General features: G+C 50.4%; 2 protein-coding genes across 2 annotated transcripts; one reads left to right on the top strand and one right to left on the bottom strand.

The window, feature by feature from the left end:
- The first annotated feature begins 1,055 nt into the window (after nucleotides 1-1,055).
- Nucleotides 1,056-13,460, top strand: ALG1 (ALG1 chitobiosyldiphosphodolichol beta-mannosyltransferase). The gene is made up of 13 exons (XM_032843806.1): nucleotides 1,056-1,266; nucleotides 2,157-2,234; nucleotides 2,351-2,454; nucleotides 4,385-4,533; nucleotides 6,347-6,436; nucleotides 6,768-6,878; nucleotides 7,326-7,447; nucleotides 7,615-7,653; nucleotides 8,190-8,249; nucleotides 9,059-9,169; nucleotides 10,409-10,523; nucleotides 11,447-11,522; nucleotides 12,630-13,460. The coding sequence occupies exons 1-13, from the start codon at nucleotides 1,059-1,061 to the stop codon at nucleotides 12,759-12,761; spliced, it is 1,395 nt and encodes a 464-aa protein (XP_032699697.1). The 5' UTR covers nucleotides 1,056-1,058; the 3' UTR covers nucleotides 12,762-13,460.
- Nucleotides 13,339-27,774, bottom strand: EEF2KMT (eukaryotic elongation factor 2 lysine methyltransferase). The gene is made up of 8 exons (XM_032843807.1): nucleotides 27,669-27,774; nucleotides 25,374-25,436; nucleotides 23,194-23,274; nucleotides 21,741-21,842; nucleotides 17,743-17,876; nucleotides 17,366-17,661; nucleotides 15,837-15,986; nucleotides 13,339-13,605 (listed from the first exon to the last, which is right to left on the bottom strand). Exons 1-8 carry the CDS (start codon nucleotides 27,762-27,764, stop codon nucleotides 13,505-13,507), a joined length of 1,023 nt encoding a protein of 340 aa, XP_032699698.1. The 5' UTR covers nucleotides 27,765-27,774; the 3' UTR covers nucleotides 13,339-13,504.

The raw sequence follows: 27,774 nt of genomic DNA, 5'->3' as shown, positions 1-27,774 counted from the left end.
TTCTCAGCAAGAGGATCCCATCCAAAGTTAAAAGGCTATCACATGTACACACACTAAACTCTTTAGTGTGACTACTTTAGGGGGTAAAATGAGACTGTCAGTGGGAAAATCTTTCCTTCTTAACCACATACACTTGAAATCATTGTGTTTTACTTCCTTCTTTGTCCTTTTCCCTTTCTCTTTATAAACGTTTTATTCAAGTACAACATACAACCGGAAAAATGAACAAGTTTGCTGCTAAAAGAATTTTTTCTGAAGGACCACACCTACCCAGATCCAGAAAGACAACTTGAGGAGCCCTCACACCCCGTCCTCCAAGGCAGGTCTTTCTCCTGACTTCTAATAGTAAAGGGGAGTTTTTTTTGTTTTTTAAGATTTATTTATTAGATAGAGAGAGAATGAATGCACCAAGTGGGAAGACAGGCAGAGGGACAGGGAGAGAGACAATCTCAAGCAGACTCCCCGCTGAGTTTGGCCCCCCCCCCCCCCCCGGCCCCACCTCCCCACCCTGAGATCATGACCTCACCCGAAATCAAGAGTCCACCCTTAAGGGCCTGGACTATGTCATCCAAGCGCCCCTAAAGGGTAGTTTTGATTTTATATATATGAATTGTTTCTGTGTTTTGTTTTTTTTTAAGATTTTTATTTACTTGACAGAGATCACAAGTAGGCAGAGAGGCAGGCAGAGAGAGAGGGGGAAGCAGGCTCCCAGCCCAGCAGAGAGCCCGACGCGCGATCCCAGGACCCTAAGATCATGACCTGAGCCGAAGGCAGAAGCTTTAACCCACTGAGCCACCCAGGCGCCCCTGTTTCACTGTATTTTAAGTTATCTTAGAATTTTGAGAAAAAGCGTTCCTAGATCCTTAGAAGGATCTTTACCATAGCATCACCAATTTTTGGCCAGCAGTGGCTCCTTCCAAGTGCCGCGGGCCTCCGCTTAGGGAACCACCTCCTCACCTCCTTTCTCTCCGCCCATCTCCGAGAGGCTGTGTCTGAGGCTGCGCACTGCGTCGCTGGCGGGGGGAGGGCGGTCACGTGACTGCTATCGTCCCGCCAAAATGGCGGCTTCTTGTATGGCCCTGCTAGCGGTGGCCACGTCTCTGCTGCTACTGCTGCTGGTCTCGTGGAAGCGCTGGCGTCAGGGGCGCGCGAAATGGCACGTGATCATTGTGGTGCTGGGGGACGTGGGTCGCAGTCCCCGCATGCAGTACCACGCGCTGTCGTTTGCCAAGAGCGGCTTCTCCGTGACCCTTCTGGGCTTTTGCAGTGAGTGCCCGGGAGACTGGGAGGGAGGCTGCACTCTCAGCCTTTAACCAGCGGCTTTGACCTACGCAGGGGATCTGGGGCGGGGACGCCCCTTCCTCCCTCCTACCTCGGGCAGCTCTCTGAAATTGGATGTCCTCGGTAGTGGCCCAGTCGGCCAGGTTTCTGCCCAGCCTTTGCTGGATGGGTATCTAGGAAGAGCCAGCGTTAACGGAGTGACTGCCATATGTCAGGATTGTGTTAAGTTAACTCATTGCATAGTCTCACATTATCTTCCTAAGTGAATGGAAATACGGATTGGAACCCAGGTGTGTGTGACTCCAGGGCCAGTGACGATAACCATACTTCCTTGTGGCTACTTTGTCAGTCTGTGTCTCAGAGGAATTGTCTCCTCTCCATTTCACACCCTCAGTGCAGAGTCTGCAGGCAGGAGAGGTTTCATTTGTGCTGCACGTCCAGCTTTTACTCTCAGTATGCAGAAGCAGGATGACATCTTTAGAGGGTACCTCAGTCGTGTATCAGGGAAAAGGGGGAGTAGCACTGGTTGCCTCTGGCCCTGTTTTGAAGGTGTCATCAGAAAGTGGAGTGGAGTGGAGCTTCCTAGGGGTCTGCCTGTTGTGGGGTAATTCCACCATCCAGAGAGCTCTAGATTGTCTGGAGTACCTACTGTGTGCCAGGCATTGTGTTAAGTAAATAAAAGTGGGTAAGATTCAGGCCCTCCCTCTGTGGGGAGAGACTGAACAGGAAGTGTCCTCAATGCTCTATTCTGGCTATGGGGAACAGAGAGAAAATTTCTTATTTTCCAAAACATTCTTCACTATTCATCCTGAGCTGCTGGATCATCTGACTTTATATTGCCCTGTCCACCGCATTAAAGGGGACATTCTTTTCAGACTCCAGACCCTATGATGAGCTCTTGCAGAACAACAGAATTCAGATTGTGAGTTTGACAGAACTTCAGAAACTTCCAGGTAGGATGCAGTGAACTCCAGGTTCCTCTGAATCTGTGCCTGTGTTGGGTGGGTGGGAGGATCTACACATTGCCAAGAATTCCCTTTGGGAGTAACAACTGTTTTTTGACTTGTAGTTGGGCCCTACATTTTCCAGTATGGAGTCAAAGTTGTATTTCAGTCCGTGCACTTGCTGTGGAAGTTGATATGCAGGGAGCCAGCAGCCTACATCTTTCTCCAGGTAAACATCAGCCTTGAGTGGTCCTATGAGAACCACTGTTAAGCTTCCTTTACTTCCCAGCCTTTTAAAATGTGCAAACTGTGGAGCACCTGGTTGGCTTAGTCGTTTGAGCATCTGCCTTCAGCTCAGGCCATGATCTCAGGGTCCTGGGATCGAGCCTCACATGGGGCTCCCTGCTCAGCGGGGAGCCTGCTTCTCTCTGTCCCTTTGCCACTTTCCCTGCTTGTGTGTGCACTCTTTTTTTTTTTTTTTAATTTAAGATTTTATTTATTTATTTGACAGAGATCACAAGTAGGCAGAGAGGCAGGCAGAGAAAAAGGGGGAAGTAGGCTCCCCGCTGAGCAGAGAGCCTGATGTGGGACTCGATCCCAGGACCCTGAGGTCATGACCTGAGCTGAAGGCAGAGGCTCAACCCAGTGAGCCACCCAGGTGCCTCTGTGTGTACTCTCTGTCTCTCTCTCTTTCTCTGTCATATAAATAAATTAAATTTTTGAAAAAAAATGCAAATTGGTGAATAAATTGCATATTTTTGTGTGTATAGACTTATAAAAACATGAGTAGGAGCTTACAGTGTGTGTCCATTGTATTAATGGTACTCATTCATTCTGTTATTCTGTCATTATAGACAGAGTCTTAGACTGTGCTTACTACCTATCTATATGTCTGTATTAATTCATCCAATTCCTCACAATTCGAATAAGTAGGGTCTTGTATGACCTATCTTTTTTTTTTTTTTTAAATAAAGATTTTATTTATTCATTTGACAGAGAGAGAGATCACAAGCAGGCAGGGAGGCAGGCAGAGAGAGAGGAGGAAGCAGGCCCTCTGCGGAGCAGAGAGCCCGATGCGGGGCTCGATCCCAGGACCCTGGGACCATGACCTGAGCCAAAGGCAGAGGCTCCAACCCACTGAGCCACCCAGGCGCCCCTGTATGACCTATCTTTTAGAGATGAAGAAACTTAGGTCTAGAGAGGTTCTGTAAATAGCCCTGTCATCACACATCTAGGAAATACTGGAGTAAAGATTTGAACCAAGTAGTTAGTCTGGTTCTGGAATTAGGCTCTCAGACTCTTCCATTCACTGCTTTTTAACATATAAAAACACCTTCTTTTAACTAGCTGCACTGGATTCCAATATATGATATGCTCTTAACATACTTATTTCATTTTAACAGACATTCAGATACTTCTAGATTTTTCACTTTTACAAATAGCACAGCAAAGAGCATGAGTGACCATATGTTTTTTTTTGCAGTTTCTTCATGGGGTAAATTCCTGTGCTTAATCAGAGTTCATGCTCTTTTTAAACTTTTTTTCCTTTTTTTTTTTTAAAGTAGGCTTCATGCACAACATGGGGCTTGAACTCATAACCCTGAGATTAAGAGTCAAATGCTCTGGGGTGCCTGGGTGACTCAGTCAGTTAAGTGTCTGACTTTTGCTCAGGTCATGATCTTGGGGTCCTGGGATTGAGCCCCGTTTTGGGCTCCCTGCTCAGTGGGGAGAGCAGAGCCCCCCTCCCTGTGCCCCTCCTTCCCACCTGTGCTCTCTCTCTCTTTCAGATAAATAATAAAGTCTTTAAAAAAAAAAAAGGGTGGGGGGCGACAAGTAGGCAGAGAGGCAGGTAGAGAGAGAGGGGGAAGCAGGCTCCCCGCCGAGCAGAGAGCCTGATGTGGGCCTCGATCCCAGGACCCCAAGATCATGACCTGAGCTGAAGGCAGAGGCTCAACCCACTGAGCCACCCAGGCGTCCCTCCTTTATGAGTTTTTACACCTTTTTTGGTGAGGAAGAGGGTCTTTCTTCTGCTTATTAATTACCAAGAGCTTTGTAAAGATCATTGACTCTTTGCCACGTATGTTGCCACTGTTTTCAGTCAGTTTATTGTTGACCGTGGTCTGGGTTTCCTTCTCTTCATTCAAATATCTCTTTCCCAGAACCCCCCGGGTTTACCTGCCATCGCTGTCTGCTGGTTTGTGGGCTGCCTCTGTGGGAGCAAGCTTGTCATCGACTGGCACAACTATGGCTACTCCATTATGGGGCTGGTGCATGGCCCCAGTCACTGCCTTGTCCTGCTGGCCAAGTGGTGAGTGTCTGGGAAGAGGGTACAGACACCTTCCCTGAACTGGGTAGGAAGAAGGGCCAGTACAGAGACCTGGTGAAGCTGGTCCCCCATGTGCTCTGTGGAGTAAGGGCAAGGCTGGGGGATTAGGCTGACTCTGGTTACAAGTAACAGAGATGGACCTAAGCCAAGGCAGACTTTTTTGTTGGTCCTGAAACTGCAAAGTCCAGAGACAAGGCTGACTTTGACTCAAAAAGTGTCATCAGGACCTGCTCTCATTTCTCCGCACTCCCTCCTGGAGGTGTTTCTCATGTGCTGGGGGCTCTCCTGGCACTCGTCCCCACCCTGACAGGCTCATTAGAGAAAGGGAACCTCTCTGATCGTCAGGCTCTGACATCCCACTGGGGTGGGGGTGCTGCAGTACCCCGATGCCTCAGGCTTAGGGGAAGTGCTCTGTTGTCAGACCTGGGGTCCCAGGTGCCCCCAGATTAGAGCCCCAAATAAAAACTGGGGGTGCTGTTGGGGGATGGGGACACAGGCCACAGTCTGCTGCAACCAGTGAGACAGCAAGAAAGAAGGGCCTGCGGGAGCAGATTGGATGCAGAGCAGGAAGAGTCATGCTCTGAGCCCGAGTGGGCAGTATCTGACCCTAATGGGTCATTCACCGAGGGTAATAGCTGTGGCAGCAGCAGCAGCAAGTGATCGTGGAGTACTTGCTGCATGCCAGGCCCTTTATCCCATTCAGTCTACGCTGCCCCTGGTGGGGATGTCCTCTGGTCACTCTCCTTTTACAAACCAGGAAACCAAGGTCCAGCACCACTTTGCTGCTTGCCACACAGGTAGTAAGTGTGAGGACCACAGTTCAGTCCCAAGCTGTCCAGCTCTCTTGCCTTCTCCGCATCCTGAGTGAGGAATGGGCTGTGGTACAACAGTGGCATTCAGCAACCTTGAGTGCTTCCTCCCCTTTCTGGTCCTCTTTCGCTTCTGCCGCGGGATCAGGGCTCAGGTCTCAGGTCTCCACTGGGGGCTAATCTGCTGCTAACATCTCTCTCAGATTTTTAAAACCATCCCTTGGTAACCCACAAGCCCAGCCCCACAGCCTCTGCAGCAAGAGTACAGTGTGGGTAAGATTTAATAATGAAGCCTTTATTACATTTCTTCCTTTGGTGGCAGGAGAGCCTGGATTTTCCCTTCTGTAGAGATAAGGTTCTTTCTTTCTTTCTTTTTTTTTTTAAAGATTTTATTTATTTGTCACAGAGAGAGATAGCAGGAGAGGGAACACAGGCAGGGGGAGTGGGAGAGGGAGAAGTGGGCTTCCTGCTGAGCAGGGAGCCTGATGTGGAGCTCCATCCCAGGGCCCTGGGATCATGACCTGTGCCGAAGGCAGATGCTTAACTACTAAGCTGCGCAGGCACACTGAGATAATGTTTCTAACTGTATTTAAGCTGAAAAGCGATATGACTTAAAAGTGTAAAAGAAATAGTACAGGGGTGCCTGGGTGGCTCAGTGGGTTAAAGCCTCTGCCTTCAGCTCAGGTCATGATCCTAGGGTCCTGGGAGCCTGCTGCCTCCTCTCTCTGTCTCTCTGCCTGCCTCTCTGCCTACTTGTGATCTCTGTCTGTCAAATAAATAAATAAAATCTTAAAAAAACAAACAAAAAAAGAAATAGTACAGACAGAACTCAGCGCAGACTCTGGGGAGGCACCTCACCAGCAACTCGATTTGGGAAACCCCCAGCCCTGTGCTCTTGTGTACCAGAAGGTATCAAGTCATGTAGGGGTGGTGGCAGTAGTGGTGGGTCCCAGGGCTCCTGGCTGAAGGGTGATACATCTTTTCAGGTACGAGAAGCTCTGCGGGCGCCTGTCCCACCTGAACCTGTGTGTGACCAACTCGATGCGGGAAGATCTGGCAGAGAACTGGGGCATCAAGTAGGGGCCTGGGGAGGCGAGGGGTCCCAAGCATGGTTGGTCCCAGCTGTAGTGCCTGCTGTGTCATGTTGGCGAGGCAGCCACAAATGCCTAGGGTTCTGGGGAGATGATTACTGGTTTTGGGAAGCCGAGACGGGAGGAGACCAGACTGCCCATGCGGTTTTGGTCTTAGAACATGTCTCTGAGCTTCCCAGGTAATTCTGAAGCTTCTTAATGTCCTTGTCTGAGACTTGGATCCTCTGAATGCCCTTATTTTTTGGATCCCCCTGAATCTTGTATGCCTTAGCCCTTTCTCTGGCTCTCTCTAGAGCCGCCAGTGATCTCATTGCAGAGCTGTGACCGTCTATGACAAGCCAGCCTCTTTCTTTAAAGAGACACCCTTGGACCTGCAACACCAGCTGTTTATGAAGCTGGGCTGCACCTACTCTGCATTTAAGGCCCGGTAGGTGTCCCATCTTCAGTCTTTATCTGTCTTCTCTTGTGCTTCCTGCTGTCCCACCTCTCCCCCACCTCCTCATAGCTGTCCTGTCTCTCCCCTGACCCTGACTTCTCACTGCTGCTGTGGCCTCTCTTGTCTCTGGCTGCAGACCTGTTAATCCCCTAATCCAGGGGTTGGCAGACTGTGACCATAGGCCTGCCCCTCTTTTGGTAAATAAAGTTTTATGGCTCTACAGTACACTCACCGAGTAATGCACCGTGCATGGCCGCTTTTGTTCAGCAACAATAGAGCTGAGTTTTGCAACAGAGACTGGAGGGCGGGGCTGACATGGCCACATCCTGACTGTTGGGAGTCTGCGGGCCTCACTCCTCACTCTGGCAGGAGATCGCCGTCCTGGGGCCCGAGGCCTTGCTCTGTGACATCTCATGGGCTCTGTTTTTGTTTCTTCAGCTCTGAACGCCTGGACCCAGCAACAGAGAGGTCGGCCTTCACAGAGCGGGACTCTCAGAGTGGGGTGGTCACGTATCTTCATGGGCGGCCGGCCCTGTTGATCAGCAGCACCAGCTGGACAGGTCTAGGACCCCTCCAGGCACTTGGGGCTTGTATGAGTGCCTGGCTGAGCCTGCACCCCATGTGTATTTGAGGACACTGGGGACCCGATGAGAAGGGGGGTGGTCTTGAGCTGGGATGGGAAGCATCTAGAAATTAGCCAATGACACTTTGGTCTCTTTTCTTATAGAGGATGAAGACTTCTCCATCTTGCTGGCGGCATTAGAAAGTAGGTGTGTGGGGGTGCCTGGGTGGCTCAGTGGGTTGAAGCCACTGTCTTCGGCTCGGGTCATGATCCCAGGGTCCTGGGTTCGAGCCCCACATTGGGCTCTCTGCTCAGCAGGAAGCCTGCTTCCTCCTCCCTCTCTCTGCTTGCCTCTGTGCCTACTTGTGATCTCTGTTAAATAAATAAATAAAATCTAAAAAAAAAAAAAAAAAAGTAGGTGTGTGGCTGTGAGCAGGAGATTGTCAGGGGCTGTTGAGCCGTGAGGTGCTCACCTGGCCTTGCATGGTGTCTCCTGCAGCATGTTCCTGCCCCCAGGGCCACTGAGTGGGTCAGCTTAAGGACATGGGTGGTGGAGGTGGTGACTCTTGAGTCCCCATTTGGGTCACTGACTAACCAGGCCCTAGATCTGAAATGCCACCTCTGGGAGAGTGATCTTGTGGTTGGGAGAGGCTACCTCCCCCGCACCGTCCTGTCCCCACAGCCTGCACTCACCTGATTAGATAGTAATCCTGGTTATCATTTTATTTTTTTAAACATAGAGTTTGAACAGCTGGTCCTAGATGGAGAGAGCCTTCCTTCTCTGGTCTGTGTGATAACAGGTACTGCCAGGGACCGTCCATGTTCCCGTATGAAAGGGGGCGGTTGCGGGGAGGGTGTGCAGAAGGCATCTGCCTTTATTATAAGGTTCCTTCCTCACACCAGGCATGTGGTGTTGGTTGTCTTGTCAATCCTGACCACAGCTCTCTGATGTAGGGTTTTCTATACTGGCTTGACAGAGGAGGAAACTGAGGCTCAGAGGGGCCTGACAGCAGGATTGTGGCTTCTGGTTGAATCTTGGATAGCATAGCCTCATAGATACTGAGTTTTATTTGTGTGCAGCGGTTTCCAGGCATTTTTTTTTTTTTTTCAACGAAAGAGTCCACTTTAAAGAGCTCAACATAAAATTACTTCCTGAGTAGGCCAACGGGGAGAGAGAGAAGCAGAGAGCTGTGGTTGGAGCAGAGTCCTGGCGAGCTGCCCCACCTTGTTCTCCCCTCCTCCTGGCCACAGTTCCCACGGGCAGCTGGGAGCCCACTGTATACACTGTGCCACCTGGGGCATCACCCAGACATAGACCAGTCTGGGTGAGAAGTTGTATCCAGTTGGCACTCTGGTGCCTGGCCAGAGTTTATCCTGGCCACCTTCCCAGCCTGAGGCCCTCTTAATGCAGGTTGCTCGGGGGGAAGGACCATGGCTTCAGTGGTCCGGGTGCATTCCCCTTGGCGGTCTGGAAGGGGCCAGATGGGGACCTGATCACATCTTCAGAGTGTGGGCCTTCCGCTCACACCTCTGCAGGGTTCTGAGGCTTGAGGCCGTGGGATGGGGCCAGAGATGGGTCCAGTGCAGTGACTGAGATCTTCTTTGCAAGGCAAAGGGCCTCTGAAGGAGTATTACGGCGGCCTCATCAGTCAGAAGCGTTTCCAGCACATCCAAGTCTGTACGCCGTGGCTGGAGGCTGAGGACTATCCCCTGCTTCTAGGTAAGGGCATCCAGCCGGCAGCCTACAGGGAGAGAGCTGGGGTTTAAAAGGGAATATTCTAGGACACGGTGGGGACAGAGTTTTTCTGGAAAGGGTCAGATAGTGAATGTCTCATTTGCTTCTATTGCATAGTCTTTGTTTTGTAATCCTTAAAAAATTAAAAGCCATTCTTAGCTCCAGGGCCATAGACACACAGGCCTCAGGCTGGATTGGGCCCTGCTTAGGGGCTGCGTGGGGCTGGGAGATGCCACCTGCCAGGAACCTGTCAGAGGAGCTCTTGGCTGTCCTCCAGGAGACCAGGCTGCTTCCTGATGTGCCGGCTTCTCCCACCTGCAGGGCCCTAGACCTGTTTATCAGGGTTCTGTCTTCTCAACCTCCAAGCCCTCCATTCAGTCCTGCTCTTCCATCTGGGCAGAAGGGCTGGGCCTGGCCTTGGGTTGGGGTTCCCCATTCCCCAAGTCTGGGAGGGTAGTGGCTTGGGAGATGCAGAAATAATGTGTTAAGCACCATTGACTCCCCTAGGTCCCTCCAGTCTCCTTCATCTTCCTTTCTCCGGGAGGGGGTGCTGGCCTCGTGCTGACATGTCTTGAAAGGCCTCATCTTCCGGCAGTGTCAAGTGGAAAGCCTTTGGTTGGCAGGAGTTCCCAGGCAGTATTTAGTGATGTGAAGTTGTTTATTTGGCTTTATTTCCACAGTGACAGCTGGCTTTCTGTTGGATGTGCTATGGGTTTTTTTTTTTTTCCCTAATACTGTGGTAAAACATACAGTAAAAATTTGCTATTTTAATGATTTTTCCATTTTTAAGTATATGTACAACTCAGTAGCATTATTTACATACAAAGTGTTATACAGTCGTCACCCCTGTCTATTTCCAAAACATTTTCATCACCCCAAGCAGAAATTCTGAACCCCTTTAACAATAACTACTACTGGTTCTTTCAAAATACATCATGGTTAAGTAGACAAAGGGAGTCTGTTCAACTGAAACTAGCCGTGATGGGCAGGTCATTTTCAAACAGGGCCGAGTGGCCTGGGATGGCTGTTGGGGAGCACCGCTGTGTGTCTGCCCTTCTCCAGGCTGCTTGGCCAACTTAGCCAGTAGTATGTGGGGCTGGGGGCATTGTTACCCTGCTTTCCATTCCCTATGCTGAGGTGACGATCCACAGTCCTTTCAGGATTTGTGTTCTAGGGGTGCATGGGCCTGCGCTCTGACTGCCCCCCCTCGCCCCAACCCTGCAGGCTCGGCAGACCTGGGTGTGTGCCTGCACAAGTCCTCCAGTGGCCTGGACCTGCCCATGAAGGTGGTGGACATGTTCGGGTGCTGTCTGCCCGTGTGCGCTGTGAACTTCCAGTGGTAGGAGCAGAAACCGAGTGTTCACGGAGTTAGGTTCTCAGATCAGCTGTGGTGGCGGGGGGTGGTTTGTCAGTGAGGTCGGAATTGCTCATGGAGTTCTCCCAGAAAATCATGCAGCATTGCCAGGTGGTCCTTGGGAGTAGGGCCCGTGGGCTTTCTGTGGGTGGGCTGTACCCTGTTGAAGGAGTGGGCTTCCACTTAGAGCTGATGTTGAATAAAAAATATGAGTCTTAAATATTCCATTTAGGGAGCCTGTGCTCATGGATAGAGTGGTGGATGGAATTGCCTGCGCAGCTGACATGGTTTTATTTCTGTGTCCCTTTTGTCTGGGCTCATAAGAGTTGAATTGGAATCAGTTAAATGAGTGTGATTCTGTCTCCACTGTTCCTGGCAAAGATGGGTGTTTGGAGAGGGCGGTGTTAGGAGAGGTTCTAGAAATAGTAGTCGCACCACTGGCTCAGGAGCCAGCCTCTGAATGGGAAATACAGGATGTTCGACCCTGAGCTCCGGGCACATTGGGATTAACTCCCTGTTGACCCAGAAAAGTCATCCTTAATGTGCCAAGTCTCCCTCTAGTGCGGTTGCCTTTTACCTTGTTTCTCTGCTGTGCAATTAAGAAAAAAAAAAATGGAGAGCTCATTGAGCACGTTCTCAGAGAAAAGAGCCTGTAGCAGAAAAGGTCAAAGTGTGTGCTCACTGTTCCTCCTTCTTGGAATCAGTTTGGATTTTTTCTTTTTTTCAGTTTGGATTTTTAATGTGTATTTGTCCCTTGAGGCCTTTTTTTTTCCTATTCAGATGCCAAATCTAAGAACAGACTCGCTGCAAGCAGACTGACCATGGGAGGGGTGGGGTGGGAGTCCGGGTGGGCACTGCGGGCACTGCGGGGATTTTCCAGGCTCTCAGGTCTGTGATTCTCTCTGCAGCTTACACGAGCTTGTGAAACATGAGGAAAACGGCCTGATCTTCGAGGACTCTGAGGAGCTGGCAGCCCAGCTGCAGGTAGCCATGTCTGCCACCACGCCAGGCTGAACTCTGCCCTGATTGTTTGCTCCTGTGTCTGGGCAGGCCTGTGCTGCGTCTGGGTGACAGCTGAGGCAGGGAGCAGTGGTCTCAGAGGCTGGGCCTCCCTGCGCTCTGTGTGGGTGCGGCCCTGACTGCCCTCTGGGTTTGTGGAGCTTATACCACTCAGTGATGCTGGAGCTGGTGGACCATGTGCTCTGTCTAGGGAGTGAGCCACTAGGGAGTGAGTGAAGGGAGCTTCATGAAGCAGTTTTGCAGGGGTGGGGGTGGGGGTGGGAGTCTTCAAATGGTGCTTACACTTATTACAAAAGATGGGTTCATCATTCTTGGCAGTTGAGACCAGGGACAGCAAACTTTCTGGAAAGGCCCAGATAGAAAATGTTTTTGCTTTGCCATAGTCTCAGAAGTCCTCAGCTCTGCCGTAACATGAAAGCAACCAGTCTGTGAGTGGGGGCTCATAAGGATGGGGCTGTGTTCCAGTAAAACTACTTGCAGAGACAGGTGGGGGCTGAAGTTGGCCCCTGGGCTTACTTTGCAAACACCTGATGTAGTTTAGCAACATGTAGTTTAGCTGGAAAGAACACAGATGCCGAGTTCTAGCACGTGGGCTGGACAGTGGTGGGCAGAGGCTGAGGGTGGGTGCTGTGGGTGGACAGAACAGCAGTGGCCAAGGGCTGCCCCAGGGCATGGTGTGTAGATGGCGTGGATGGAAAACGCTGCAGTCTGGGCCGCACTGTCAAGGAGGAGCAGAGTAGGGGATGGAGCATGGCTGGGACTTGAGGGGTCTCCTATGCCCCGTGAGGAAGGGGCTTGCTGAGTCTGGGATATCGGGGTCAGAGCTATGTCAAGCTTAGCCAAGGTTGCTGTGAAAACTTGGCCAGAGCGGGAGCTCTGGGGGCTCCAGGACACTGGTAGTGGTTCTTGAAGTGCAGTGACAGAGGGTTTCGGTAGGATCACCGGTCTGGGAGCCTGTGTTTGGAAGCGGACAGGAGTCTAGGCTGCTGGGAAGGAGGGACAGCTCTAGGGTGGGACCTGGGACAGGGGTGGGAAGCAGTGATGAGTAAGTTCTGGTCGTTATTCTTCTAGATGCTTTTCTCAAAGTTTCCTGATCCTGCTGGCAAACTAAACCAGTTCCGGAAGAACCTCCGGGAGTCAGAGCAGCTTCGTTGGGATGAGAGCTGGAAGCAGACGGTGCTGCCTTTGCTTATGGACCGGTGACTGCTTGAGCCAAAGACAGTGCTCCTGAGTGTGGCCCAGTTCCTCTTAGCCCTGGGCAAACGCTTTAGAACAGCGCCTCCCTGTGGACAGCAGCTGGAAGGACAGCTGTAGAGTGAAATTTTTTAATTGCTTGGGAATTTGTGGACCAGGAAGCTGGTTCAGCCTGGTTTCCTCCCTGGAGGCTCTGATTCTGAGAGACTCATGACCCGAGTGTTTCTTTCTCCCCACTGTGTTACTTTTCTGTTATTTGCCTGTGGTACCTTCAACATCTCTTTGACCTGTTTTTGTCTTACGGTGTCTGCCTCTCCCAGCATCTGTCCCGTTGTGTCCCTAGTATTTCATTCCTGCTGTAAGGACAGGTACCACAGCCTGCTGCTCTGTAACATCTACAATGGGTTTGAAGCAGCTTGGCTTCATGAGGGACGTGGGTGCAGGGTTGGGGGTGGGATGGGGAGACATACTTGATACATGTTTTTATTTGCATAAATGAAATGCTTATTTCTGAGCAAAATTTTTCATTTTTGATTTATAGAGATTTACTTAAGAACTAGAACTAGTGACAGAAAGAGGCACCCACTTGAATAGTTTATATTTTATTAGAACACAGTTTGCAGTCCTGATTCTGAATTTAACATTCTTCAAGCATTCAAGTCCAGTGAAAATTTTATCAGCTTTGCCACATGAAAATTCTTTCCAGGATGGTGATTTAATTTTCATGTTAATCTTTAAAAATGTTTGTAAACCTACAGCATTAATTTCAAAATTTTCATGTCTGAGTGCTCTTCGTAGGGAAACAGCTTCTGGTTGTGATGAGGCACTGCTTCCCATGGGATCCTAGCCCGGCCTGGAAATAAAACATGTGTCTCAGGATGGTGGGGTCTGGGGACATGACACCACCTATATAATGTGGGGCTGCAGGACAGGCCGGGGGGTATACACAAACCACAGACATCTGGGCCCCATCCAGACACCTAGAATCAGCCTTCAGAGATAGGACCAAGAATTGAGTTTTTAAACGGTGCATGGCAGCCACATTTGCCGCCCCTGTCTTCTGGGCCATACCTTCCCTAGAAGGTCACAGACCTGTCTGGGTTTCCTGACCACTCAGCCTGGTGCCTGTTGGCAGAGGCTAGATATACACCAGAAGGGCTTACCTCCTCCTCATAAGCACAGATGCCTGAAGAGCCTTTGGCAAGGATCATTTTGTCATCAGTTTTTTATGAATGAAAGTAATTATAAAAATGAAATATTAAAAGTACACAAGTGTTCGCGTTCCCAGCTGGCTCGGTCGGTGGAACTTGGGACTCTTGATCTTGGGTTCATGAGTTCAAGGGCCACACCAGGCCTAGAGCTTATTTAAAAAAAATATACGTGTGTGTGTGTGTGTGTGTGTGTGTGTGTGTCTATCTATACTCCTGCCACCAAGTATCACAACTGTTAATTGGTCTATGTTCTTTCAGGTTTTTCCCTATATACATATGAACATGGAGAGGATTATTTTTAAAAATAGAAGAAGTTGGGGCACCTGGGTCACTCAGTTCGTTAAGTATCCGACTCTTGATTTCAGCTCAGGTCATGATCTCGGGGTTGTGAGATCAAGCTGCATGTTTGGCTCCCCACTGGGCATGGAGCCTGCTTAAGATTCTCCCCCTCAAAAACAAAAACAAAAGAAAAAAGGTTCTCCCTCTTCCTCTCTTAAAAAAAATGGGCTTATTGGGGCGCCTGGGTGGCTCAGTGGGTTTAAGCCTCTGCCTTTGGCTCAGGGCATGATCCCAGGGTCCTGGGATCAAGCCCCGCATCGGGCTCTCTGCTCAGCGGAGAGCCTGCTTCTCCGTCTCTCTCTGCCTGCCTCTCTGCCTACTTGTGGTCTCTGTCTGTCAAATAAATAAATAAAATCTTTAAAAAAAAATGGGCATATATATATATATATGTGTGTGTATATATATATACATATATATATACACACACATATATATATATAAATGGTGTTTGGTACTTTGCTTTCTTCACTTAAACTATAGTATAGAGATTTTTCATATAGTGTCTGAAGGAGGACTTCATTCTTTTTCAAAGCTACAGGGCACTCTGTCCATGGGACACGGGCACACGTAGGGGTGTTTGCCTATAGAGGCAGCTGTTGTGGGGGCTGTGCTGGGGAGGGGTGGGTTGGGGCACACGTGGTACCACACTGCAGCCAAGCTGTGTGAAGAAAGCCCCGGTTGGGCCTGGCACGTGACAGGGATTGCAGGACAGTGGCCCGTGGTTGTGGGGTGGGAGAGTGGAAGGTGGGAGTCAGCTGCCTGGTGGGAGTCAGCTGCCTGGCTCCACTCGGGGGCTCAGGCAGTCACTAGCCCCCATGCACCCCAGAATTTCCATGGGTGAGACGAGGATGACAGCACACCCCTCCGTGATGCTGGGGAGCTGACCGGTCTGAGGACAGTACCTGGCCACAGCAGGGCCAGATTGGGGTGTAAATGGCAGAGGCCCCCCTCCTCCAGAGTCCTCCCTGCTTTTCTTCCATTTACTGGGTGCTTAATACAGTGATAGCAGCAGCTACCATGTTCCCAAGTGCTCCCCAATGCCAGGTCCTGTGTCACCTCCCAGGTGGATGTTCCTACCACACAGATGAAGACAGGGAGGTGAGTGGCAGCCCAGGTTCACCAGGCGCAGTTCCAGAGCCTGCACCCTACTGCTGTGTGGCCAGAACTCATCTACCCTGACACCCACTGGCATTCACCATCCTCTCTTCTCCGTTCCACAGATCAGGAAACGGGCCTGAAGACCCTTGAAACCTGCTCTAAACGCATAGTAGGACTGCCGGTCTGACCTCTAGGACTGCTGCATAAACTGTCTCTTCCCCTTCAGAGCACAGCTCCCCAGCCTGCCTCCTCTGCTGCTCCACTGAGCACCCGGGGGCGGGGTTGGGGTGGGGGTAGTGGGCCAATGGCCCAGCCTGTCTGTCTGTTTTCAGGGCCCCATTCTTTTACTCTGCTGATTTCTGCCTCGCTGGAGTCCTGTGTGGGGGCCCAGGTGGCTTCTTAGAGACAGCAGCCCCTCCCAGGGCCCAGGGCTCACCCAGCTCACTCGTGAACAGCTGGCAGGTCTCTGGGTTGCGGATGGTGAAGGCAATGTAGGCCTCAGGAGCCTGCTGGTTCTTCAGGCAAGCAGAGAGCCTCTGTAGGACTCTGACCAGGGAGAGGACAGTTTCTGGGCAATACAGCACATCTGTAATGAAAAAACTCAGGTTACTGAAAGGGGCTCACTTTAGGATTCAGGATGCAGAAAAGAGGGTGCCTGATTGTGCTGACATCAGCAGCAGGCCTGGGGCCTGGAAACCAGCAGCTTTATTAGAATCATGACATTGGACCAAAGAAGATGACATGGTTAAAAAGGAAAACTCTTCGGAGAGAAAAAAAGCTGCTGAAAAACCCTGCATGAAATGGAAAATATCCAGGACTCACTGGTGTTCCTTTAAAAAAAATCAGTTCTTTGACTATGGCCTATTTAGAAGATGCTTAATGAAAACCCCCCCCAAGCAGTTCTCTGTCTCAGACTTCTTGTTTGCAGGGATCTGCTGTTTTGTTGGCTGCACTGAGGGGCAGGGGGTAAACTCACTCCCTATCAGCACCCTTACTTGGGAAGGTGCTGCTCAGGCTCTGTGTTCTGGCCACTGTGGGCCTGGATGTCTCAGGGCTGTAGGCCAGGATCAGAGCCACAGCACTGTCAGCTGGACTGGGGACTGGGTGAACTCAGTGGAGGACAAGGGGGCTGTTGGCCAAACACCCCTTGTGTCAAGGACCCTGTCCTTGAGCCTGAAGTGGCTGGGCCCTTCCTTCCCCCACTCATCCCCTCAGAGATGAGATGTAGGGCTTGTCTCTGAAAGACATGGGGGCCTGATCTGGGACAGAGACGTGCAGGCAGAGCCCTTGGGGTCAGATGTGCAAATATCAGGCAACAGAGCTGTGTAGAGACAGAAGCAAGCGCTTACCAGGGTGGGGCACTCAGAGCTCCTTCCCTGACTCTGAAACCACTGTGGTTCGACCCTAGGTCTGCCCCAGGGCTGGGTGTCTATGACATGTATAGGAATCAGACGTGGTCCTGGGAGAATCATGCTTGTCCCTTGCAGCCCTGAAAAGATAGGGCTGCCATGGCCATTTTGGCCCCACATCTGAAGACTGGGGGGTGGCGGAGGCAGGGCTGCTGTTCAGCTCCCCTGCTTCATGGGGCTGCTCTGGCCATTTCATTCAGATTCTAGGGAGAGACATAAAAATCTCTCTGCTCAGCTGCATCCTGGCTAATAGGTCAGATGGCTTTGGTGCCCTGGGGCCTGTGCACTCCATCTCAGGCTTTGCTGAGAAAAGCTGTGTTCATTTATCTGAAGGAACCATTTTAACAGGAATACATGTGACCACTGTGTCAAGTGGGAGGACTGTGGCTTTAGGGCATCCAAGAGCCATGCCCTGTAGTTTGATGTCTCCCTGAAGGCCCACAGTGGCACTTCTGCAGGTCTCATCATTCCTCTGCCTGGCAGAGTACACTGTCCCCTTCCCAGAGCTGAGTGCTGGGTAGAGCCGCTCCAGTTGCTGCGGGGCAGGAAGCAGTACCTGCTGCTATGATTATGTCTGGCTGGAAGGCAGCGAGCTCAGGGGCCGTCACAACGTCCCAGTCCAAATGGGCCACCGTCACCCTGGGGCTCTCTGAGTTGTAGGCATTATGTTCTGGGTGCCTTGCAGGATCAGTGGTATTTGGTTCCAATGAGAGGCCATTGAGAAGGATGTTTCCTCGGAGCTGCTCAAGGACACAGGTGTGACAGTCGCTGAAGATGTACGTGCTGGGACAGCATGTCTTGCAAATGGCCAGGCCCGTGAGGCCAGCTCCACTGCCGAGCTCTAAGACAATCCTGGGTGGGAGAAGGGGACCTGTGTCTGAGACTGTGCTGAGAAAACTGGCCTTCCTGCCCTGCCCGGCACCCCAAGGTCACCTGTGAGCAAAGGCAGCCGGGTTTTCTATGGCCCATTCTGCAAGGTAGAGTGCGGCGTCCCACGTGACCAGGCCGGTGGTGCCATGGGAAACGATGGCTGTGCTCTCAGAGAGTGTGACTGAGTCTCCGGAAGGCTGGGCCAAGACAGGGAAAGGATTAAACCAGCTATTAATTAGCTGGATTAATCCAGCTATTAATTACCTGATTTTAAAAAGAAAAACATCACAACAGGTGCATGGTAGATAAGACTGTGGAACATTCTGCCACAGAATACTATACAGCAATGGAGAGGAACAGGTTATCACTGTACGTGTCACCTGCATGGGTCTTGAGGACGTTAATGGTGCACAAAGAAAGCCAGTCTTGGAAGGTCACACGTTGTGGGATTCCGTCCCTCTCACCTTCTCAGAATGACAGGACTGTGGAAACGGAGAACGGATCAGTGGCCGCCAGGGTGGAGCTGGTGGGGACTGGGGACAGGGGGGGCCCAAAGGAGGTCTTTGTGGTGACAGTAGGTCGGTATCTTGATTGTAGGGGTGCCCACATGGACCTGCACGTGTGGTAAATGAGGTACACCTACACATGCATGGTGTGTACGTCAGGGTCCTGGTAGTGAAGCCGTATAAGTTAGGGCCTGTGTTTCCAACAGGGGAATCTGGGGAAAGGGCACCTTTACTGTTCTTGCAATGTCTATGAATCTGTCATTATTAACAACAACAAAAAGTCACAACTCTCTGGCATCCTGAGCTACGCGTGAAAAGTCTTAGTGTGCGGGGCCTTCCTCAATTCAACCCAACATCTGGGGCCTGGGAATTCTCCGGCCCTTGAACTTTTCTGTCACCCTGAAAGCAAGTGTTTCCTGGAACAGGCAGTCCTGAACTGTGTTCTCCAAAGTGGGGCGTCTGAGCATGGCACTTCCGACACACAGTCACCTGGGGGCAGCTTCTGGCTATCTCTGAGCTCACAAACTCATATAGGAGACTCCGGTCTCTGCAGTACTGTGAGCACTTATTTGTTCATTCATCCATCTGCGCATTTTTCCTGAGCATCTATTACGGTGCTAGGGATTCACATGTGACAAGATGAAGTCATTCCCTGTTCTTATGGAACTTCCATGCCAATGGGGGTTAAAACCATAATAAACAAAGTAATTTCTCAGGTTTTCAGTGCTATGAAGAAGACAAAAAGGACTACATGATAACAGAGACTGGGGGAGGGGTCTATTTCAGATAGATTGGTCAGAAACGGCCTCTTTGAGGATGTGTCATGTGACCTGGGATGTGAGTACAAAGGAGAAGTGAGGCATGTGAGCTTCTAGGAGGAGAGCATTCCAGACAGAGGAGGTGCAAAGGCCCTGAGGCAGCATTTTAGTTGGCGAGTTCAAGGAAAGCAAAGAATGCCAGGGGTCTGGAGCAGAGGGAGAGCAGGAGGAACTAGAGGAGAAGGAAGGCTGCAGCAGAGCATGCAGGGCTTGGCAGGCCACGTGAGAAACTAGGATTTGAATCTGAGTATGGAGGGCAGCTGCTGGCAGGCTCTGGGTGGTTGAGCGACATGCTCTGATTTACGTCTTAAATCAAGGGGAGCACTCTGGGGGTTCTGGGAGTGTGGTTCTGAATCTTCCTGAATCCCCACATACGAACAGAGTAGTGAGATATGGACAACATTCAACAAAACTAGGTGAAGCCAAAGTATCAACAAGTGGGGGCAAACCACCAACAGACATAAGACGTGTGTGTGTGTGTGTGTGTTCGCACGCGTGTGTGTGTGAGCAATGGCGCGCACAATAGGCCTGAGGACAGAAGCCCAGTAGCCAAGTGTTCACTGGAAATGCAGGTGCCAGCTGTGAACAACAGCCCATGGAGAAGAGAACTTGCTGCTCTAGTCATCGGGGGTATGAGGGACTGAGGGTGAGGCCTAATGGCAACTACAAACACTGAGAAATGTGTGAGAAGAACAGAAAACACTTCAGACATCAAGGTACATGAGAAGAAGGTGAGAAAGAAAACAAAACATAAAAACAGATCGGCCCATTAGAGAAATGGAAGGTGAAAGTAGTGAAATTTTAAACATCAAAAAGAAATTAAGAAAGAGATTATTAGGAGCTGAATGTGCCCTCCTCACAAACTCGTATGTTAAAGTCCTAATCCCCAGCACTTCAGGACTGGGACCTTATTTGGAGACAGGGTCTCTTCAGAGGGGATTCTCTCTCTGAAGTTAAGATGAGGTCATCAGGTGGGCCCTAACCCAATAAGACTGGTGTCCCTATAAGAAGATATTAGGAAACAGAAGGCATAGAGGGAAGATGATGAGAAGACAGCCGTTGGCAGGCCAAGGAGAGAGACTGGGAGTACATCCTTTCCTCACGGCCCTCAGAAGGAACCAACCCTGCCAATAGCTTGATCTTAGACTTTTGGCCTCCTGAACTGTGAGACAATAAATTTCTGTTGTTTAAGATACCCATTTTTGGGTACTTTGTCCCAGAAAATGAAAGCAAAGAACAAATACTAAAAATTTTAATTCAAGAAAACATTCCTAAAAAACAAAAGATAAACACTGAAGGAGTCCACAACGCATCCAAGATCACTGGGCCAGAACAACCAACCTCAAGATATATTCTACTAAAATTCTGGACTTTAAAGGGAAAAGTCCTTTGGCCATTTAAGAGTGAAGGGCATGGGGCATACACAGGAAAGAATATTAGGTTATTACCAGGCTTTTCCACAGCAACACTTCATATCAAGAAAGATGGAGGAACATATTTAAGAAATTCAAGAAGAGAGAAAAGAGCACATTTTGAGCTTCACTAAGGACACAGTTTGCAATGGGCTGTATTCTTTCCGGGTATGGTAAGAAACCAATTCACTGCATTGACAAAGAAAGAATCAAGTCTGTATCCTGCCTCTCCTCTACGGGCTCTCTCAGTGGGTGACCAAACAGCGGATAAAGGGAGACATCTCGTAAAACTTCTCTAGCCAATGAATGAAAACAAAGTGACAGAATTAGAAAACCACCCTTTCATATTCTCCAATGAATTAAAGAATAAGCTTTGAACATTCATAACTGCTACCATAACAGATACGATGTGTGTCTCCTAGAGCCCCATGTTGTGTTCTTGCCAACGGGATCAAGCAGATGTAAGTCTGACCGGGCCTCCGAAACCAGCCAGTTAGTGGGAAACAGAGGACGGAAGAACCAGCCGAACAGCACCACGCACAGGTGAGTAAATCCAGCCTGTGGAAAGCAACACAGACACTGCCAGGGAAGAAACAGCTGGAGGGGGACCTGCACGTGAAGGGAGACTTCAAACGAGACGGAGCTGATGGGCAAGAGTAAAGGCTGGTGTCCAGAGGTGCACGTGGGTGGGAGGAAACCACAGAGTGACTGCTCCAAAGGCCCTGGTGGTCACTTTGCAGTGACGGAGGAGTTGCGGGCTGGCTGCCAAAGTTCTGTCCCTTGACTGGAGTAGCGGTCACCATGGTGGCTGCCTTGCAACAATTTGGTAAGCTGTACATTTATTTTATGTGGTTTCCTACATCTGTGTTTTATTTTATAATAAAAGGCCCCAAACAAAAGCTGAGACCCCTCTAAGTGTTGTGTGCAGAACGGACTTCTATGGACCAAGAAGGTGTAATACCAGTCCAAGGGCTGCGGTCTTTGCCAGGCCAGTGACGATGGTGCCGGTGGGCAGCGGAGAGAGACTGCTCTCCTGTAACACCATCAAGTATTTACTGAGGACTGAGCACCAGGTCTCTACTATGCAATTATGTGCACGACCTGACTTAACCCCCAGCCACCCCATAAAATAGGTACTATTATGTATTGAAATGCTTGGTTTGCTGACGGGGAAAACAAGGCTCAGGGTGCTTAACTGACCTCCTCTAAGACCTCAGAGCTGACACGTCAGGATTTGCACCCACTTGACGCTGACTGGAGTCTGAATTTCAACTCTGTGCGCAGGAGTTTGTGTGAATCATTCGGGGAGGGAGCCCATCTCCTACCAGCAGATAGCTCCGGTGGGACTGGGTGGGCTCCTCAGCCATCAGGACCTCTGCCAACGCCTCGTACAGCTCGTCCAAAGGCTCCGTGTGGACAGCCTCGTGCTGTGGGTAGGCAAAGCAAGAGCTTCAGGCAAGAGGTTAAGTTGACCCTCATGAATCAAACAGAGGTTCCATGAGTTTACTTTTTTCCCTGTTCTCTGACTGGAGGATTTTTACCAAATTTGGATGGGAGGTTTGGGATGGATTAACTTAATACAAGCCACCTGGCATATGAAAAGTTCATGTGGTGGGGGAGCTGGACGGTATCTCAGGTATAGAGAGGGTGAGGGTGAGGTGTAGTCTAGGGCAGCAGAAATGGGACTGCATGAGCTGCCATGTGATGGTGACAGGGAGCTCTGCCCTTCCATCATGATGTTGTGGATGGATCAAACAACTGGTGCTTTTAAATGAGCCTGGGCAAAAGCCACAAAGATGGGCACTCTACATGGCGTGGATGGCTTCATCAATGGGCAAGCTTCTGTTGTGTACCTCACAGGGGCAGCAGCGGGACGGCCATGCTTCTGGTGGTTCTGGGGAGACCTGTGGGCCCCGACTAGATGCGCATGTTGGTAAGAATCAGGTGGGGAGGCAACGGAGAAGCCAGGATTGTTTCATGTGCTAAGCTTGGGTGAGACACGGCTCATGCATTCAGTTGCTGAAGATAGCAGGTCTGATGCTGATCACTAAGGAATCACCTCTCTGAGGTTCAGTCTAACGTGAAACCCAGAAGCTTTGGGCTCATTTTAAAAATACATCCTGTAGGGGCACCTGGGTGGCTCAGTTGTTAAGCATCTGCCTTCAGCTCAGGTCATGATCCCAGAATCCTGGGATGGAGCCCCACATCGGGCTCCCTCCTCGGTGGGGAGCCTGCTTCTCCCTCTCCCACTCCCCCTGCTTGTGTTCCCTCTCTCTCTGTGTCTCTCCTTGTCAAAACAAACAAACAAACAAACAAACAAACAAACAAAACACATCCTTTATCAGTCAGGAAAAGAGCCCACATCAGGTAGTTCATTGGGGAGAAGAGGATATTGCAGGACCTAAAACACCCAATAGAGGGCAGTGTGGCAACCCAGATCTCGGCAACAGCAGGAATAGGTCAAGAACCTGTGGGCTGGCAGCCTGGGGGAGAAAGGAGCGGAGAGCTGGGACCACAGAAGAAATGCAGCTGCTGCTGGAGACCTCTTGAAGCACAGAGGCAGAGATACCCTGGCCTCTCTTCCTTCTGCCCCCCATAGCCTCTGACAGGTCAAACCCAGCTAGGAACAGTTATACAGGGAGCCCCTCTGACATACTGGGGTTTGCAGAACAGGCAAAGGGCACGAGTTCCAACGGGCAAAGCCAGGCAGAGTCCACTTCTGGAGAATCAGGCAAGTCCCAGGAGCTGTCTGGCTACCAGACAGCGCCCATTACTGACCTTTTTGATGAGCTCCGAGAGAAAGCACCGGGCATACTTCACTGATGGCGGATGCTTCACACACAGAGGATGTTTCACAGTCTGTGACAAAGGACACAATGTGAGTTGCTAGACAGACCCCATTGTAAGTCTCCCACGAACTTCAAGTGAATACAGGGCAACCCCCATTACTCAAGCCCTCAGAAAAGATGTGTACAGACACAAGGGTTCTGGGTTCAGGTGACCCTCAAGAATCTGAAACAGTTAAGTCTTCAGATACAATTCCCTTTCCAAAAAAATTTCTACAGTGGTGTAGGCTGACAGAACATTCTGGGCACAACATGGAGCACATGGACCCAAGATAACACCCTGCTATAGACCGTATGTTTGTGTCCCCCCCCAGTTCATAGTCTGAAGTTTAAATCCCAATGTGATGGTATTAGAAGGCAGGGCCTTTGGGAGTGACTAAGTCATGAAGGTGAAGCTCCCATGAGTGGGATTAGTGCCCTTATAAGAGATCCCAGAGAGTTCCCTCAGTCCTTCCACAGTGAGGACTCAGCTGTCTATGAAGGAAGAAGTGGGTTCCCCACCAGACATTAAGTCTTTGGGCACCTTGATCTTGGCCTTCCCAGCCTCTAGAACCATGAGAAACAAATTGCTCTTGTTTACAAGTCACCCAGTCAATGGTGTTCTCTTATAGCAGCTTGAATGGTCTATGCCACCCCTGCCCAGCGCAGGCAGCATGAATTAGTTTTCAGTGGGGATGAACGTGGGACTGTCTGGCTCTGTGGAAAAGGTGAGAGCGCAACCACAGAAACAGGCAGACTGGGCACTTGCTCTCCTGGAGCTAACATGCCTGGCTGAGGACGAGTGCTATGATGGCTGGGACAGAGGAAGATGGGGACTCTGCCTGCGGTGTGGTGGAGGGGAAGGGGGCTCTCAGGGATGACACTTCAGCTGATGTCTAGAGAAGCAAAGAGTGGGATGAGTGAGTTCCAGGCAGAGGGGATAGTTTGTGGAGGCTCTGCGGCAGGCATGGTTTGGGAACGAGGGCAGAGCAACAGGGGTGGTGAGAGTAGGGGCCAGGTCACGTGGAGGGACATGATTTTACTCATGGGCAACAAAATACTCACATGACCCTTCAGGGGCTTTCTGGTTAGCTGGTGTTAGGTTTTAGCCTCAGGGTGAAAATCAAGAGTGGGCTGCCCCACAAGGACCTCAGAATCTCTGAGCTTACAGTCCTGAACGACGGGGTTGCTCTCAAGCCTCCCCTAGCCATGGCAACATCTTCCCCACACGGTGGTTGGACGATCTTGGTTCACCCTCCACACAGGAATTCTTAACCTAGGCTTCTTGGATGGGCTTGGTGGTTGGAGGAGTGTCTCTAACTCCCAGGAATTTGTACATAAAATGTATTCTTCTGGTCCTATTTTTTATGGCGGTGAGATTAGAACAGGAGAGTCCATAGCTTTGGGTTTTCAGAAGGGTTCATGATCCTTAAGAGAGTTCATAGCCAGAGGCACCTGGGTGGCTCAGTTGGTTGAGCGACTGCCTTCGGCTCCGGTCATGATACCAGAGTCCTGGGATAGAGTCCTGCATCGGGCTCCCTGCTCCATGGACCTTCTCCCCTCTCATGTTCTGTCTCACTGTCTCTCTCTCAAATAAATAAATAAAATCTTAAAAAAAAAAAAAAAAAGAGAGAGTTCATAGCCAGAATGCAGTGTGATCTCCACTTGATCCACATGGCTAGGGTCAGGGTGGGGCAAGGCCAGCAGAGTGGCGGTCTTACCTGTACCCCTGCCCTGAGGTACCTCAGAATTCAAACCCTACCTCGGAAAAGCAGAGCATAACTACATCTAGAAGAGACATGAGTGGGCAAGACTTGCCTCCTTATTTTTTCCTTAAATGTAAATGTAAAGAAGAAAGTCTTTGAGCAGCTACCAAGTGCTAGAAGATCTTCCCATAGCTGTCATCTTGGTTTTCATTGTGGATGATTTCTAAAACAGCTCCCAAATTCCCTCCTCTCATGCAGATTTTTATATATTCTAATGTCTTCATCTAGGAAAACAACAGAGCCAGAGCTCCCTGAGGTGCTGCCACCTAAATGCAGTGTCTTTCTTTTTAAAGGATACAAGTGCACCCACTGTGTTTCTGTCACGTCTTCATGGGCAAGTCAGGAGGCTGGTGATTCTGATTCTTACCTTTTGCAAAATATTCAGCAGCAGCTCAGGACCTGATGAGTCCCTTAATTTCTCTTCTAGGCTCTATTTGGAGAGACAGTGGAGGGGAGAGAGAGAAATCTCAAGGGCATTTTCACAGGAACATTAAACATGAGATAGGACATGTTAGCAAAGTGCTAAGTGATCTCTCCCCAGGGACCGGGGGCCAGTTGGAAGTGAAAGCCACAGACTGGCTGAAAGCCTGAACTTGAGAAGTCCTGGGTTACACCTGGATGAGTCAAAGAAAAAACATCAGAAGACAGACTCTTGGGTCTGCATTAGCCCTGGCTGCTTAGGCTCGCTTAGGTCACAGAGCAGCTCCGTGGATGACATGGCCAACCAGGAATTACAGGAGGAGCAATGACATTGACACCTGATGGGCTCACCTTGGACTTGACATCTGAGTTACAATGGCCAGTTTATGCTGTCCTCTCTGACAGGGAACTCCAGCCCAGCAGTGAGGTCAGGTTCTAGAAGCAGACAGACTGGTCCTGGCTGGTATGTGACATCAGGCAAATCACTTCATTTCTCCAGAGTGAGTTAGGCTCTAAAAGATCTATAAGCCTGGCCCTTGCTCTCTCTCTGACCTTGTCTGCCACCAGCCCTGGCCTCCTTGCCATTCTTCAAGTGCAGCAGCCTGTTCTCACTGGCAGTGCCTTTCCACAGCGGGCTGCTTTACTGTTCAGGTTCTGGCTCAAATGTCACCTCTTGGGAGAGGCTTTCCTGACTCCCCCTACTTTGATGATACATTTCCCTGTTTTATTGACTTCACAGCCACTGTCATCTCCTGGTGTCTTCTTGCTTATTCATTTACTTGTTTATTCTCTGGCTCTCCCATCCAAGCAGGGCCTCATCTGTAATATGTACTGCTGGTTCCTGGTGCCTGGCTCACGGAAGGCATTCAGTAAATATTTGGTGGTGGAATAAAAATATTAGCTAATACCCACCTCACCAAGACCTGGACATTGACTCAGGTGCTTCAATCTCCTGTAATTCTGACACCAGCACCATCACTGTATCTCCCACTTAATAAGAAAACTAAGGTATACGAGAAATGAAGTCACTTGCCCAAGGTCACACAGCTTGTATGGGGTTTGGCCAGGATTCAAAACAGGCAGGCTGGATCCCAGGCCCGAGCTTCCCACTACTGCACTCTACTTCTTTACTAATCAAGCAATCTTTCTGGTCAAATGTGAATGGTAGTAATAGTACCCACCGCATGACTGTTGTGGGCCAGTCTAAGTAAGCATTTATCCTGGGCCTGATTCAGAGTAAGCACTCATTTCCTGTGAATAATTATAGTTGATATTGAATCCAGACCCATAGATGCTGTAATGAAGGTTTACATTTTGGGTTAAAAAAAAGAACATATTCCTTTCTGATCTGAAAGATCTCTCAGAATGCTAAATGGGTTAGGTCAATGAGGCACAAATAACTAACCATCACCCCTTAAGATGGGGCAGACCTGGGGGAGGAATATGTACCCAATCTGAATCATCCCAGTGAGCTCATTGCACATGAATTATGAAGGAGGCAGCATCATTAAAGCCCCTGCATTGGCAGAAGGAAGCTGCTACCATGGTCATTTCCATGTGCAAGAAGGGCAGGTCTCCAGAGCAGGGGAGGTGAGACTTCTTTTGTCTCTCTTCTGGCCTGTTTTGAAACAACAGCCCCCTCCCCACAGCCCCGTCTCTTCCATCACAAGCATAAGCGCCTCAAACTGCCTCTGCGAGGGTTTTGTCCAATGCTGATGGTGCAGATGAGAATACCGAGGCCTGGCAAGGGCGGGAGGTGTGGCGTCTGTGACTTGGTCATTGCGCTCATTACAACTGGTCTCCCGGTGTCCTGAGGACGTTGACTGTTTAAATGGGCAGCAGCAATGGCTAGAACAACTGGCTAAACAAAAAAAGTAATGAAATCTATCTTGAATTGTCCGACCTAACCCCAGAGTGACAAAGGGAGGTGGGAGGAAACCCCGCACTTCTTGAATTCGTGGACTCTGTGCAAAGGCAGCCAAGGGCGGGAAGGGCCAGGGGAAGAAGGAGCAGAAGGCTCCAGGCTGGGCCCCCCAAACTCACGCAGGTGTGCCTCCTGCTGCCCACCGCCAGCCCGCGCCCCCGGCGGAGCCGGTGGGACAAGAAGCGGACGCGCGGCCGGGTCCAGAGAGGTAGCCGAGACATCACGTGGCGGGGGGAACGGGTCCGGCGCCGGAGCCCGCCCAGTCCTCACCGCTCCACTGCCGCCCCTCGCCCTCCCTCCGCGCGCCCCACCGCCCACCTGCCAGGGGAAAGAGCGCAGTGTGCGCGCTGCCAGGAAGCGGCGCTCGAAACTCGGCAGCAGGCGCGCTGCCTCGGCACTCTCCTCCGGCGCCATGGCGGGGCGG

The sequence above is a fragment of the Lontra canadensis genome, unplaced genomic scaffold (genome assembly GCF_010015895.1).
Source record: "Lontra canadensis isolate GAN:19392208 unplaced genomic scaffold, GSC_riverotter_1.0 scaffold143, whole genome shotgun sequence".
NCBI classification, from domain to species: domain Eukaryota; kingdom Metazoa; phylum Chordata; class Mammalia; order Carnivora; family Mustelidae; genus Lontra; species Lontra canadensis.
This window is presented reverse-complemented; position numbering and strand designations above follow the sequence as displayed.